This window comes from Camarhynchus parvulus, chromosome 1A, assembly GCF_901933205.1.
Source record: "Camarhynchus parvulus chromosome 1A, STF_HiC, whole genome shotgun sequence".
NCBI lineage: Eukaryota > Metazoa > Chordata > Aves > Passeriformes > Thraupidae > Camarhynchus > Camarhynchus parvulus.
Window position 1 is genome coordinate 10,471,003 of NC_044586.1, and position 15,145 is coordinate 10,486,147.

Here is a 15,145-nt window from a genome sequence, read left to right on the forward strand (position 1 = left end):
ATCCTGAGAGAGCCAATAGATATTTTTTTATTCTTTGACATCTGTGATGGGGATGGCTGGCATATAGCACAAAATGAAATTTGTTTTCCCCAAGACATTCTTTTGGGCTAACAGTAATTTCACAAATAAAATACTGCATAAGTAAAATGCCGGAGTGGCCATGTTTGCAGGTTCAGTGACAAGGGACTAGTGTAGAGCATGCCAGCCAAAATAAGATGGGAGAGTCATGCCTTACTATCTGAAGGATTCCTTAAAGATAATTAATAACAAGGGTATCTATGTGTGTTTATCAGGGTGCATGATTATATAAGTAGTATATAAAAGGCAGAATGCGAAGGTAAAACCAGTGTGTTTGTTCTTTATTGCTCTCCTGCTTAAAAACTTACTGTTCTTTTTTTTTCCTTCCCTCTTTTTCTGATTATTTTCCCCCCCTTTAACAACCAAAATATGATGTCTCCAATTCCTCTTCTTTGATGAAGGTCATTTGGAGACCTGAATAATGATATCAGATAAATGTATAGCTTTTATAAGGAACAGAAATTTCACTGCCTGGAGAGGCAGCTGTTCCTTTAGGGCAAAAAAAAAAAAGATAGAAGATATTTAAGGCAGCAAAAATGAAAAAGGAATTTAATTTTACTATTTTGAATTATGGCTATCCAAAATATGACATCAGGGTTGAGATTAATTTCATGTAACATTATCGATGTACAAAAAAAGCCCAGGTTATCGAAGCCTTCCTCTATAGACAAATGAGAGAGCCAGGCAAGGCCAGAGGCTGATGTCTGCCCTATCTCATAAAGCAATGAATATTATTTCTTTCAATTCACAATAAAGGAATGGAGTTTAGAGTCTGAGTTTCAAAGAAATGTAGGTAGGTAACTTCAGTTAAAAACGATCTATTACATCTGTCCTGATTGAATCAAGCAAGGCTTGTTCCCTCCAAAGTGGATGTAAGAATTATTTCCTCCTACTCAATAGGTCTGTAATCAACCAAAAGCACAGTAAAAGAGCACAAATAAGGAAATGCAGGATAGGTATTTCAGAGGAACAGGAAGAGGGGGATGTACTAGACCAGAACCAAACCTTGCAAAGCTTCAAGGAAGTACACCCCGCAGTATGACGCTGTCCACATTTTTCAAGGTGCATGTTTTCTTTCCAGAAAGGCAGGTCAGTTGACTAGGTTAATTCATTAACTTGATTTGGGGAATGTAGCACATTGTCCCTGGCTCTTACAAGTTTCAGCTTCTTTGGTATTTTTCTTTAAGTCCTAGTTCCTGGAGTCATATGATTTAATAAATCCTGGATTTTACTTTAAAAAAAGCTCACTTTTTTTTTCATAGGTTGTGGACTAAATCTCACAGATTCAAACTGTAAAGGCCTTGAAAAAGCAAAAGTAAGTACTAAACCAAACATCTATGAACCCTTAGCCAGCCTCAGGATATCTTAATACTCAGACTTGAACACCAAGTTGGCACTAATGAAGTGTTAACATCATCCACTGCTTGCCTTTCAAAACTGTGTTAGTTCTCTTATATATGTAAGGAAAAGAAAGATGTAATTCTCTACATGGCCTTCCTCTTCTCTTCCCCTTCCCCTTCCCCTGTATGTTCATAAAGCCACACTTTGCCCCACATGTGCAGCTCAAGAGACATTTAGAGGTACAATTATGGTGCAAACACAACTGGCTCATTACCACAAAAACACAAAAAACCACTCTAGCTAAAGTATATGTATTGCAAGGCTGGGATGTTAAAATCAGATTTCCTTCAAGTGCTTTTGGTTGCAGACAATGAAAACAGCCTGTATGGCAGAAGACCACGGAAAATAACTTCTAAAGAAAGGTTACATTTTTACAATAGTAGCATTTCATCTGATGTGCACAGACCTTGGTTCATAATTGAAAGTGAGACAGCCAAGGGAACTAGTAGGATTAGGTTGTGGGAATTCAGCTGAACAATGTTTTGCATTCAGATAATTGCACGAAATTGGGCTATTAGTATAAGTTTTGTAAATTGCAATAAACATAAAGTAAAATATTCCCTGTGTATATATTCAACTAATACGCTGAAAGAGAACCCCAACTGACCTCAGACAGAGCACAGAGAACGTCTATTAACTCTTCAGAGCTGTGTCCAAATATTGTTCTGTTTCACAGATTCCTCAAATGAACCTTCAAAGGGAAACTCTTTTTATCAAACAGTAAGTAAATAAACATAATGTAGTAGTGAACTTGTGGTTTTCACTGGCAAGAACACTACTAATATGTCCTTTATCTGACCTTAATTTAACATTGCATAAAATATTGCTGAAAAGAACTGGAGGAGGAAAGAGTTTCGTCTCAAATTGCAGCTGCTTGCTCCAGTAGCTCTCCTAACAAAACTTTGGCAGCAGTTGCAGCTCGTGCCTTTTTAACTTCTTCTGTGGCACAGGATTATTTTGTCCTCCTTTGTCTTAACTTCTTGGTCTCCTCTTTGTGCTGCCTTTTCCCTTGGGACTCAGACCCAGTGTTTAGAAGGAGCATTTACAGAGTTTTGGAGGCAGCTTTGACAAGGCAGCTCCACTCCAGTAAAGTCATCACAGCAGAAAATACTGGCCCACCACTGACTCAGGCTAATTATTCTAATGCTTTAACCTCAGTCTGGGTGATGCCTGCTGCCATGGCACCTGAGAAGGAAGAGTGCAATTAGTCATGCATTTATCTTTATGGAAGAGTTGGCTGCTCAGGAGCATGTGCCAGCCACATGTCTCACTGCACTGCTGAGGTAAATGCCCATGCCACTGATGTCTCTGTGCTTCAGAGGGAATTTCACATTTGCCTATGTCTTCTCTCCCATTTTTGAAGGAAGCAAAATCATTTTAATGACTTCTGTGATGAACATAGAATATGATAATATCAAATAGCCAATTAATGCATCTGTGTCAGTAATTCAATCTTGTTCACAGGGTTTTTCAGCTTAAAATCTGCATCAGAGTACAGAAGAAAATACCAGATCAGCATCCTGTAATGAATATTAAATGTAAAATGACAGTTGAGCTTGAATAAGAGGTACCTTAGTAACACCAGAGCTTTCAGCTCATTTCTCTGTCTCTGAATTTAGCAGCAGAGTAAGCCTTTCATGGCATCTAATATTTTTCCCTGGATTCTGCTCTGTGCCCAGTCTACGTGAGCCTTGAAATTCCAAAGGAAGAGGGGATTATTGCTGTTCTTGGAGGGTGATTTCCATGCTGGTTTATCCCACTGCCAGAAGTTTTACCCGGAGGTTCTGACTCAGGTCTGGCTTTTTTGGATTAAATTATTTCTCTTTCAAACATTGTCTTTACCAAACTCTCCTTTTTCTCGACGATTAAGGCTTTTCAAGTGTTTTATGCCTCTCTATTATGCCTGCCTGTCACAAGTCTGTACAATGGTCTTTTAAAGTTTACTTAGGGCACAGCTGCACTGTGACACACCATGGTGCAAATATCCCTGAGGCAAAGCTGAATGAGCCAGCTCCAAAACTGGGATTTGTACTCTGGTGGCTGTTTAATAGAGAGAGAGACAAGGACCATCTTTTCTGGTTCCCTTTGCTCTGTGTCTGTTGAATTTGATACAAAGGGGTCGTGGTTTGCAGGCAGGGTTTGTAAGCTCTACTTTTGGAAGAGAAAAAAAGTAATGAAGGTAACAAGGAGCTGCACATCACCCCGACTGCAGTGTTCAATGCTAACCAAGGGCGTTCAGTGGGGGACAATGCTGTTGGAGCAAATAATGTGAAACATAATTTAGGAATCACAGAATTTGGGTCTCAAGTATAGTAATAGAAAGTAAGTTTCTTGCTTAACAAAGATTTGGATGGTCACATTTCACTGAAAGGTGGGAAAGCAACATGGGGAGAAAAGGTCTTTAGGGTGATATAAAGGTAGGGAAACTGTAGGAAGATGAATGTGAACAAAGAAAAAAGAGTAGAGAGCAGAAGTATAGGTATTGTGTGACAGCTATTGAATGGGAGGGAGCCTGGGGTTGGAACTTCTAGAGGGACCAGAAACCATCAACAGTAGGAAATCAAAGTAGATTTGAGGGAAGGGAAAAGGGCTGCTAAAGCATTTCTCTTAGGAAGATCAAGCTAGCAGCAACTGTCAGCAGGTGCAAAAGCTCACTAGAGGGGAATGTCATGAACAAGATTTTGAAAATGTTCCTTCCAGCTGTTCCTGCTAAAATCAGGCAAAGCATCTACCAATTGCCTGATTTAGTTATTCTTACTTTCCAAAAGACACTGATCCTTGACTCTGGTAGAACTTATTGATCTGCCCTGTTCTTTATATAAATTAGGATAGCATTTGAATAATCTCTGGTATAAACTATATCTGGGCCAGACAGGAGAAAGCCTTATCGTTTATATGAAGTTCAAATGGTTTGTGGAATGGAATGGGAGATGTATCCTGAATTATAACGTGATAACTAGAAACAGATGCGGGGGAAGATTTTGCAAAGTCTGGGTATTTTTTTGATGTATTTATTGACATTGCATAAAGTGACAGGAAGGTTCAATTTATTCTGTTTTGTGGGAGGAGCTTAATGGATATATGTGTAAGTGACCTTTTCAGTGAGCACTCTGTTCAAAATGGGATTACCAAGGATATTTTATAGTAAATTCACTGTATTTGAAAATTACTTTTCTTAAGTTATACAATTACAACAGAAGAGATCTGGCTTGCTCTTTTTTATGTGTGTGTCATTTCATAGCACAGTAAAATAATCTAGCTGCTATTATGGTCAGTGCTATAGCATTATTGTTATTACAGTGTTATTTTAAACAGAGTAAGTTAGCTAAAGAGAGATGGAATTATTTACAGTTGCTCAGTGAATAAGAATGAAGGATAGTTTGATAGAGCAAAATATATCTGTGGTGCAATAATTTATGAATATGGTGTGTCCATGTGTTGTAAAATGATAGATTATCAACAAAATAGGATAGTTAAGGGTGAGGTTGGCTGAAGGTATGAAGGAAAAGTGACCAACACTTCAGACATCTACACACCTCTACTGGAAGACCACTAAACCCACTATTGTAGTGCATTTTCTCTGGAAGAGAAATGAATTTGAGATAAAAGGCTTTGGCAGGTAGTGAAAGTGAGGGAGTTAGGAAAGTCAATCAGAGTAATCAATCTTAGGGGAGTAGCATGAAGCTGTATATGAGAGATGTGTTGCAAACCCAATGCCAGAGGTCCAGGAACTTGATTATGTATTTGCAAGAAGATGATGAGTCTGTCAGAAAACAGAGATGCACTTGGGCAGTCTCTCTAATGTCTCAATGAAATTCATAGTGGAAAATGTGAAAGACAGACATTTATTAGACACCTACTTTTTTGAAATGTGAGGCTATTTCTCAGAGTTATCTCTGTACTCGTGTATTTCTCCAGCTTAGAAGCTCAGGACTGAAAACAGAGCACACATGCATCTCTTGACTTTTTACTTTTAATTTTAGGGAGAATCTGGTATTTGCTACTGATATTTGTATGAGTGTTTCTGTTGCCAGTTCCCAATATCACTTCTTACACTGTTACAACATGAGACTGTACAAGAGAGTCTTGTTAAGCTCCCAAAATACAAACATTGATACTCTTAGAAGTATCAGTGGTTTTTTTCTTTCACTTTTTAACCTAGAAAAAATACTTTCTGGTACTTTCATTGGACTTTTCTAAAATGAAACCAATCTGTTTCGAAGTCAGCTTTTTTCTCTTCTTGTGCCAGCAGTTGTTGCTGCTGTACTTCCTCAGCTAGTTAAAAGGAGTAGGACAGAAGTAACCCAGAGCACAGGTTTGCATCAAGCAATCTGTGAGAATTCAGAAATAGAACATAAGAGCACAGTAAAACTGAGCTGTATTGTTCTCTAGATGGTTTGAGTCTTTTTTATGTCACATACCATGTGACTTTCCATAGCACACAGCTTTGCACAGAGTGAAAGAGAAACATTAATTTAAAAAAAAGCATTCTCTGCTCCTTAGACACAAGTATTGGTAAGAAAACTAGATGTCTGAAAGTGTTGGAATAGTTCAACAAACTGTTTGAAGGTCTTCACAAAGCCAGGCTAGAACACTGTCCTCTAATATTTTTTCAATGGGTAGTTCAGTAAATTGGAAACATTCACAAAAATCTATTTCTGCACAAATTTAAGCAGCAGCAAAAGAGCAGGAGAAAAAAAACTGGTTTTTTTTATACAAATATTGTTCACAGAAGGAAAATATATCAGCAGGAGCTCTGGTCACTGAGTCCCAAACTAGAAATAACTGGAAATTAAATTACTGGGCAGTTGTCTGGATCCATGGGAAATAATGTTGATGATTTCTGATTCACTTCAGTGTCTCTGAACCAGGGTTCTGATGTGAAATTTTGAGAATTCTGTTTCTCGATTTGGGTATTACATTTGCCACAAAAAGCAAGGTGATTGGAAAGTGCTTCCAGGTTGGCAAGAGGGTCTAATTTCACACCTTTCTTTCCAGCAAAACCTAGGCAACAAGATGTGAGCAGTTCCAAGAAAAGCCTTCTGAGGACGCTCTTGTTTCTACCACTGCAGTGTGGGTGCACATTTCCACAGCTGAGGATGCAGCTTCTGAATGTCCCTCTGTGTGTATTCACTTCTAAGGTTCCTATCTAAAATGTTGTGGGTTTTTTTTCCTTTCTTATGCCCTCCACAAAACAAACTCTCAGTTTCCAGGTGAAGCCTGTCATCATTAATCTAATCATACTTTGCACAGCCTTTGATTTTTTTTTTTGCATCCTCAGCCTTGACCCAGTGATAAATCAGAGTAGCCGCCACTCTAGTGGAAAGCTCAGTAATGTCAAAAGCTTCCTGGTGAATGTGCAATGGGAAGTCATTCAGCAGTAAGTAAATAACCCTTGCAAGTCCCACTGTTAGAAAAGATTGCTTCTACTCTTCCCTTGAGCAGGATGTCTCATATCTTGCTCCGTGTCACCATGGATCACAGCAGGATACCACAGGAAAGAATTTCTCACCTTCCAAGTCAGTTACTTCTTATGATAAATGCATTTGCAAGCTGCAGTGTAAAACTTAGTTAAAATTATAACTGCTTTCACTTTTTGAGTTTGAAAGTTCCATTATTTCTGGTCTGTTTTAATGTCCTAACAAAATGTGACGTTATTTCAGATTTCTGTTTTAGTGGAATCTGAAGTGTCCTATAGATCTTTGGGGGTTTTTTTTGTTTTGGTTTTTTTATATTGATATAATTAACTGTCATTCTTGACTTAAGATACTTGTTAGAAGCATGTATGGTGTTTTGGGTTTGGTTTTTTTTGCTGTTCCATAGGGAAAGGAAAAACACAGCCTCCACCACAACACCACAAATCCCAGCATGTCATCTGAACAGGGGACATCTGTGTGAAGTTCTTGCTGGTTATTCTGTAGCATCTTTTATCTGTGCATCTGCAATAGGATGAGAGAGAGGGAGAGAAGGTAGTTGGTCTTAAATCAGTGGGAGTCAGCTACCACAAAGATGCCAAGTTCATGTGCATAAATCCTGCCCTGGTTCATCAAGACAAATGGGTGAAGTAAATGTCAATCAGGTTGACGCAAGTGATGTGGCTTTCCAGGACTGCAAAAAATTAAAGAAACTAAACAACAGTACAAAAATCCTAAAGTTAATGTAATTACTAAGAGGAGTAGGACCTACAACTGCAAATTCATTGTCCCAGTATGGCAAAGTATGGCTCTGGTGAAAGAAGAGGCTAAATAGGACAGAGGATCATCTGAGATTAGGGAAATTCTTTCACACCTTCTGGAAAACAGCAGCCCAAACCAGAGGATGAACTGTAGCATAACAGGTAACTGCCTCACAGCTCCTCTTTCAGTGCTGGTTATTGTTTACCAACAGGACTTTAATTTGGAGGTGTCTGCTGGAACGTGTGAAATTGCAAGGGAATAGAGAATATGCAATGGAATGTGACAGTTCTTAAATTGCCCCAGGAAGTGGGAAAGTAACATAAATTCCAGTTTGGTCTCAAAAGACACAGAAACTGGGAAACAAGAACCCAAATACAAGACAAGGAGATTATTTTCGTGAACTGAACTCTGGGAACTGGAGCAGGAAATCGTGTTAGGTGAGACAGTGAATGAGTTAGTGGTTGCAGAGTATTTCATTATGGATGACATCTTAGAAATGCAAGAGAAGTCTCACATTTTAGTCTGGAAAGTTACCTCTGGATCTTGGTGAAAGAAATTATCTACAGGCAATCTGAAATGTACTAAAGGCAGCATTACGTGCTCTGTTACTAGAGGCACTGTTAGGACAACAGTGAAATGTGGTATCTCTAGGTGAAGATGATAGGCAGGGTCTGAAATATGTTTTGTAATTAAGTATTTCAAGGGTCTTAACTGCCAAAACTCCCACAGAATCTGAAGGAGAGATGGATTCCTGTTCACTTACTGAGGGCTAGCTTATTAAAAGAAAAGGAAAACCACATTTTGCAAACAGAAAGAGTATATGACTGCATGCTCCAGTGCCATACATGCATGCACACAGCTGCTTACAATGAAGTCATATTGGAACGATGTGGGGTTTTTAAAGCTTTCGGTGGCTATTGTTTAGTCTGCACTGCAGATTTGCAGGAGAGGTTGGGGAGGACAGGAGTAACTGAAAGAGATGGCAGCAGTGAAGTACCTGACATGGCTTGTATCCACAAATGGTGGGTATGTAATTACAACAAAAGGCTAGAGTGCTCTTTTGAGCTGAGCTGTTTTCAGGGACTGGCAAGTCGCAAAGAAAAAAATTATCTCCTAATGGGTTCTGGTTTTAGTAAATTAAAAGGAATATCAAAGCCATTCTTCTGTCTATCAGCAATTTAATGCAACAGAAGTAATCCTCAGGCCCTGATTTTTTTATTTGCTCAGATAAAAGGGAAAAAAGGTGACATGATGCAAGTTTTTCTGCATCCAGTTTTCTGTTAGATATTTCAAAAACTATGGGGCAGAAGGGGATTTGTCCTACTGTGGTCTTCTTTTTGCAGTGTTTAACATCTTTGCATGAGATTTTATAACTTAGATGTTTAATTTAGATTGAAGATATATGTTGTAAACACTCATTAAATATTCTGTGAAATCTCTCTCCACTGTTCAAATTGAAAAAAAAATATATCTTGCTGACCGAGAATGACTTTTAGAATGAAATTATAGGTCAGTATAGTAGAGGAAAGTATTGTGCTAGAAGGCCTCAAATACTCATCATAGTTGATTGCCTTTGATGAAATGGCATCTGTAGACTTTTTGACCCTGAAAATGTCTAATGTAAAACCAGGGGTTTTTTTGAGATTTCCCACCCTCTCTTTACTTATGATTTCTATATTGAGCCACATCTTCAGCTGATATGATTTCCACTTTGCTTATTTCCATTGCCAAGGGCTCACCATGCTTTATTTTCCTTTGTTGAGTGAGTGCGATGTTCATTGTGTGATGTACAGGTATAGCTCATTGTTTTACTTCCGCATGTCAGCGAAATGAATCCTTCTCTCCCTCCATCCATCTCTGGGAGTGAGTTGTTTCTGTTGCAATGGATGTGTCCCCGATGAACTGATACCCTGGTTAATTGTGAGTGCAGCTGAAAAAGATGTGAGCCCAGCTCTAATCTGTAGTGGGATCTTTTCCCAGCTGTCCCTGACTGTGTGCCCTGACATCCATCCATGTCCTGGGATGGATCCAGCACAGCATCTCTGGCCAGTCACGGGAGACGATTGCTCAGCTCTGCACTGCTGCAACCTCACCTTGAGTCCTGTGTGCAGTTTTGGGCACCACAATATAAAAAAAAGAATCTAAAACTATTAGAAGTCATTCAAAGGAGGGCCATGAATATGATCAGGGGCTTTGAGAGGAAACCATACAACGAGCAGCTGAGGTTGCTTGGTCTGTTCAGCCTGGAGGAGACCTCATAGCACTCTACACCTGCCTGGGGGGAAGCAGAGAGTGGCAGGCACTGATTTCTCTCTGGTGACCAGTGACAGAACCTGAGGGAATGGCTTAAAGCTGTGTCAGGGAGATTTGGCCGGGATATTAGGAAAAGGCTTTTCCCCCTGAAGATGGTTATTCAGGGGAACAGGCTTCCCAGGGAAGTGGTCACAGCACCAAGCCTGATAGAGTTGAAGTGTTTGGACAAGATTCCCAAGCACATGGTGTGTAACTCTTAGGACTGCCCTGTGCAGGGCTCCCCCACAGCTCAGTGTATTTTGTGGTTCTTTGACTGTTGCACTCACCCCTGCTCCTGAGGAGAGCAGGGCTCAGGACAAATGCTGCGGTGAAAGATCGCCTGTCCTTATGTCTGCAGTCTCCTGGACCAACGCTAATGCTGCGTGGATGTCCTGCCACACAGATCCACCCTCATTGCCGCGCCTGTTACTGTTCCAGCTCTCAAACCTCCGTGCACCGCCTGGGGAAGAGCCCGGGCACCACACAGCCTGCCCTGAGGGCGGATGGACGGGACTGCCGGCTTCCCAGCCTCGCTGTGCCAGGGGAGAGCGCAGTCAGGGAGCAGCGGCGGCGGGGGTACCCCGCTCCGGGAGCAGACAGCAGCAGTCCCCGGCCATCCCGGGGCACCTCCAGCGCCGTCCCGGGTCGCGGCGGGCGGGAGGCGCCGGGCGGAGCCGCAGCCGTCCCGCCCCTCACGGCCCCGCCCCCCCTCCCACCGCCCCGGCGGAGGGGCGGGCCGGGCGCGCCCCCGCGCAGACGCGGACGCGGCCGGGAGCGCGCAGGTGGCGGGCGGGCCGGCTGTGCGCGCCGCCGCGCGCCGGGTTCCGCCGGGGGCAGCGCGTCGCCGGCAGGCGGGGAGCGAGCGGGTGCCGGGTCCAGGCTGCCGCCGCCTTCTCACACGTGAAGGGCCGTAGCCGTCCCGCCGAAGAGCCCCGCTGTCCCGCAGTGCGGGGGCTGCCCCTCCGCCTGCCCTCCGGGCGCCGAGCCGCACCGCTCGCCCTCCCCCGCCGCTCTTGGGAGGCGCCGCGGCGCTGCCCCCGTGAGCGCTCCCACGGGGTGGGCGTGGGGAAGGGTGAGTGCTGCGGCGGCCTCCCGTCCGCGGGCGTCCCAGCCCCGCCGGCGGTGGATGCGCCCGGGAGGAGCCGCCGAGCCCGCCCAGCCCTTCCAGCCCCTCGCGGGGGACGCGGGGACCGCCGCGATGACTTGACGCCGGGCCGGGCCGTGCCGTGCCATGGAGGGGATGACACGCTTCGCGGTGGCCGCGGCGCGGTGGCGGCCGGCGCTGCCCGCCCTGCTGCCGCTGCTGCTCGCCGTGCCGGCGCTGCGGGGCTCTCCCGCCGCAGGTAAGGGAACAAAGAGGGCCCGGGGGCAGGTGTGCGGGGCCCGGGGGCCGTGCCGGCAGCGGGGCGGTGCGGGGGGCGGCAGCGCCGGTAACAATGCGGCGGTGCCGGCGGGCGGGGGCCGGCGCGGCCGGGGAGCTCCGCCAGAAAAGGCGCGCATTGTTCGCAGGCAGACCGCGACCGCTCCGGTGCGGGGCCGCGGCAGCCCCCAGGCTCGGGGGCTGGCACCCGAGCCGCGGAGGAGAAGGAGAGAAGCGGTGCGGGGACAAAGGGGACCGCCGGCGTTTCGAGCTCGGAGGGTGCCCTGTGCCGGGCAGTGGTCACCGCGCGGTGTGGCCTCAGCGCCCGGGGCGGCTGGAGGTGCCCCGTGTCGGGCTGCGGTGGCACCTGCGGGGTACATGCAGGGCAGCCTGGCTCTCCTCCAGCTTTCGAGTGAGGAGGCATTCGGAGCCTCGCGAAACGCCCAGTACGACTTTCCAAGCGCTGACTTGTGCGTGGAGAGAACGGTTCGGGCTCCAGAGGGTGGTGTATTCAGTAGGTGTTTCGGAAAAATCATGAATCAGTGACCCCTTTTTTTTCTCTCGTCTTTTCTCTTGTGGCTCTAGGTATCAAAATTAGTCTGTAGTTAAGCAGACAGTTTAATCACAAAGATGTCTCATTTGGTTCTGGTCCCATAGCACTTCTTGGTTCATCCTTAATACATTAAAAAAATAGTAATAACTATCATTTCATGGAAAGGTACAGTTTTGCTGTGATTAGATTTTCATTTTGGTAGATAACAGGTATAAAGTAATACATTTTGCTCAACATCAGAAAGTTGTTGATAAGTGGCAATAAGTGATAAGAGCCTGCTGTAACCTGTGTCATGAAGCGGACCAATTAGTGTTGACTCTTTTGTTCAAACACAGGAATTGTGGTGATTATTGTTGGGTGCTTAAGAACCCTTGGTGTTATAAAACATGCTTATCTCTTTATAATAATCCTTTATTCCACTTCAGAAAGTAGTTCATGTTTTGGAGGTGACTAGTTAGCTTTTCAGAGAAGTTATGCTCTCCTCCAGCTCCCATCCTAGCCTACAAGAGATGTTCCAGGCTACATGAAAATTGATATTTCATTGTAAACTTCAGCGATTTTTCTTAAATAGATCAGGCTTTGCGTACAAATAGAAGGCAAAGCACTAGGTTTGCAAGTTGGAAATTTACTTGTGTTTTTTTGCCCCTGAGAATTGCTGGGTTTTTTCTGTATTTCCATAGTAAGTCATTGAAGGCTTTTGTTTGTTTCTCTGGTACATAGTAGCTTTTAATTAAACATGGCTGTGAATTGCTGTAAACATTTGTGTGATTCTTGTGCATTCTTGTATAACTTAAAAACAGCAGTAGAAAAATTATGTAACTCAGCCAGTGTTTGAGCTGCTGGAAGAGAGTACTTAGAGACAACAGATCTTGCCCAAAGCTCTGCTTTCCTGCTCAGTCTAGGGCAGGAGCCTTTAAGCTGTTTTGATTTGAGAGTCCTCTGTGTTTTCAATTTCCACTGGGCATGTGAATCATGTGCAATGAACTTGAGGATACTAAGAGTAAACTTGCTCTTCAGAGGATGCTTTTTTTATTGGCATCTCAGAAATGGTCCATTGGTTGCAGAGACTTAAAGTCTCTAGGTTGAAGAGAGCAAGGATATTTTGTTCCTTTTTCTTAAAGTGAAATGCTTTATTTAAAAGCATGGCAGAAGTCTGATTTCTCTTTCTGGGGCCCATAAGGTTTAGAAAACACCATCTTCATCAGAATCTTTGTCTTCAGTGTTGAATGTTTTGATGGTGTAATGGATGTTGTGAAACAGAAGAGCTGTATACTTATCAAATGCCCTGGGTTTGGGCAGCTTTCACTTAACTGATCAACAGATTTACAACTCTTGTCAAATCTCTATAGGGTGCAGTTCATTTGCTTTTCAGTGCCATGTGGTCTTGACTGGTCTAGGGACAGCAAGAGAAAACTCCTACAGCTCTGAGTTACACAGAAGGAACATACAGTAAGAGTGGAATGGCCACTTACTGCAGTTGAAATAGCAAGGACAATACTTAAGAAAATTTAGTAGTTAAACAACTTGGGTTTAGGAATGCTTGATCCAGCTCCCACAAAAGTCACATGTTGCTGAATCAGGGCTTCAGCTTCTCCAGTTAAGCAGATGCTGAACTCTTAGTATGTGGTTGGACACCAGTGTGCTGAAGGTAGGTTTGCCTTTGAGCACCTCAGTGAAGCAGGGCCTTGACCAGACTATTTGAATTTCTTGCTGCTCAGCACAGGCTGTGTTTTTGGTTTTGTTCCATTGCACAATCTGCACAACTCCCGCACTGACAATCAGGAGGATTTATCTTGTCTCGCTGTGCTGTTTTCATGGGAGGGAGGAGAACTCTGTGTTGTGGACTCTGAAAAGACTGCAGTGAGTCTCCTCAGAGACTCAGGGACCAAGGGCAAGTTGTGGAGGTCAAGCAGGGAATCAGATGTAGCTGTCTTATGGGAGAGTTGCAGGATATTGTTTATTCAACTTAATTGCATTAGTCTGTTACAAACACTTGAGTTGGCATCGCATCTCTTGTGGCCAGTTGAGCTTGTCAAGCTTGCTTCCAGTTCATTTTCACAGAAGACCCATATGGTTGGAGGATCCTCTTTATGTCTGCTTTCTGTGCTGTGCTAGCTTTATTTATGTCAGCCTCGTGTCTACAAGCTACACTTGTAGTCCTGCCAGAGGAAATGTGTTTTTTGTTTGCATGTTCTTTCAAGAAGTAAGAATGCTAAACAAGCTAGTGGACAGTGCAGCTTTTTGTTCAGTGATGTCTGTTTTGTGAGTGCTTTTTGTGAAGCAAAGTCTTTGACTTCTCAGGAAGGGCTGGGACTTGAAATACAGCATGACTTTAGCAAAGCTTAAACAGCTTTGACCTACCTTGGGTGATAGATTTCAGGGACTGGGCACATTAAAGAGCAATGACTCCTGCTGCAGCACAAATCTTTGTCTTGGGAAGCTGGTGATTGTGGTAAATGGCAGGTTCTGACATCCCAATTCTTGCTTGTCAGTTCAGAATGTGTGTGCATGTGTGGGAGTTGCTTGGGAGAGAAGTGAAGCAGAATAGACTTCTTAATAATACAGTCTCACTTCAGCTGTGGGAGACATGGCTTTCCTTCATTTGAAAGTAAATCGCATTGTGGCTGATGTCCTAAACTAGCAGAGAGTCTCCACCTCTGCCCATTGTGGCAGACAGAATGAATAACACTGGTTGTGTAAGAGTTATTGTGGATGGTGTCCTTAAAGTACCAGTGTGTCTCCAGCCTGGCCTGTTGTGGCATACAGCATGATGAATGCTAATTGCATAAGAGTTATTAAATACAGTGTGTCCTGGGAACCTGGGTATAAGGAAAAAAAGCTGCAAGGAAATGGTTATCCTTTAAATTTTGTCTTAGAATCCCATAGTTTAGTAAAACAGTAGCGTTAAATGAACTTAATTATGCAGTCAATTTCTATTTTGGCTCATGTAGAAGAATCCCATTCTCATGGAGTCCTTGTAAGTATGGACAGTTTTTTACTCTGGAGTTACCTGATATGATGCCTTTCTAGGTCTTGAAAAGTCATATATTTCTATACTTTTTTGTGGTGATTGCCAAACACACACAAAGTCAATAACAAATTTGATTGATACTCCCTATCTGTACTGTGTTTTCAGCTGTTGATGTTACTGGAGACAGCTGTTTTGGAACACTAAGGAAAAAACTATAATAAGAGCAGTTCATTAGTGGTGTCTTCTTTTTTGGTAACACATGAGCTTGGGGTAAAGAAAAGATAAAATTGACCATCAGTACTCACATGACTCAT

The 15,145-nt window shown here is 43.3% G+C and overlaps 1 protein-coding gene across 3 annotated transcripts in view; it reads left to right on the forward strand.

The window, feature by feature from the left end:
* The first annotated feature begins 10,766 nt into the window (after positions 1-10,766).
* Positions 10,767-15,145, forward strand: part of KIAA1549 (KIAA1549 ortholog) — a 142,840-nt gene continuing 138,461 nt past the window's right edge. For all 3 annotated transcript variants that reach the window (XM_030960219.1, XM_030960221.1, XM_030960220.1), the window contains exon 1: positions 10,767-11,290. In XM_030960219.1, the coding sequence (XP_030816079.1) occupies positions 11,179-11,290 (112 nt within the window). In that variant the 5' untranslated portion in view covers positions 10,767-11,178. The remainder of the gene's footprint in view (positions 11,291-15,145) is intronic.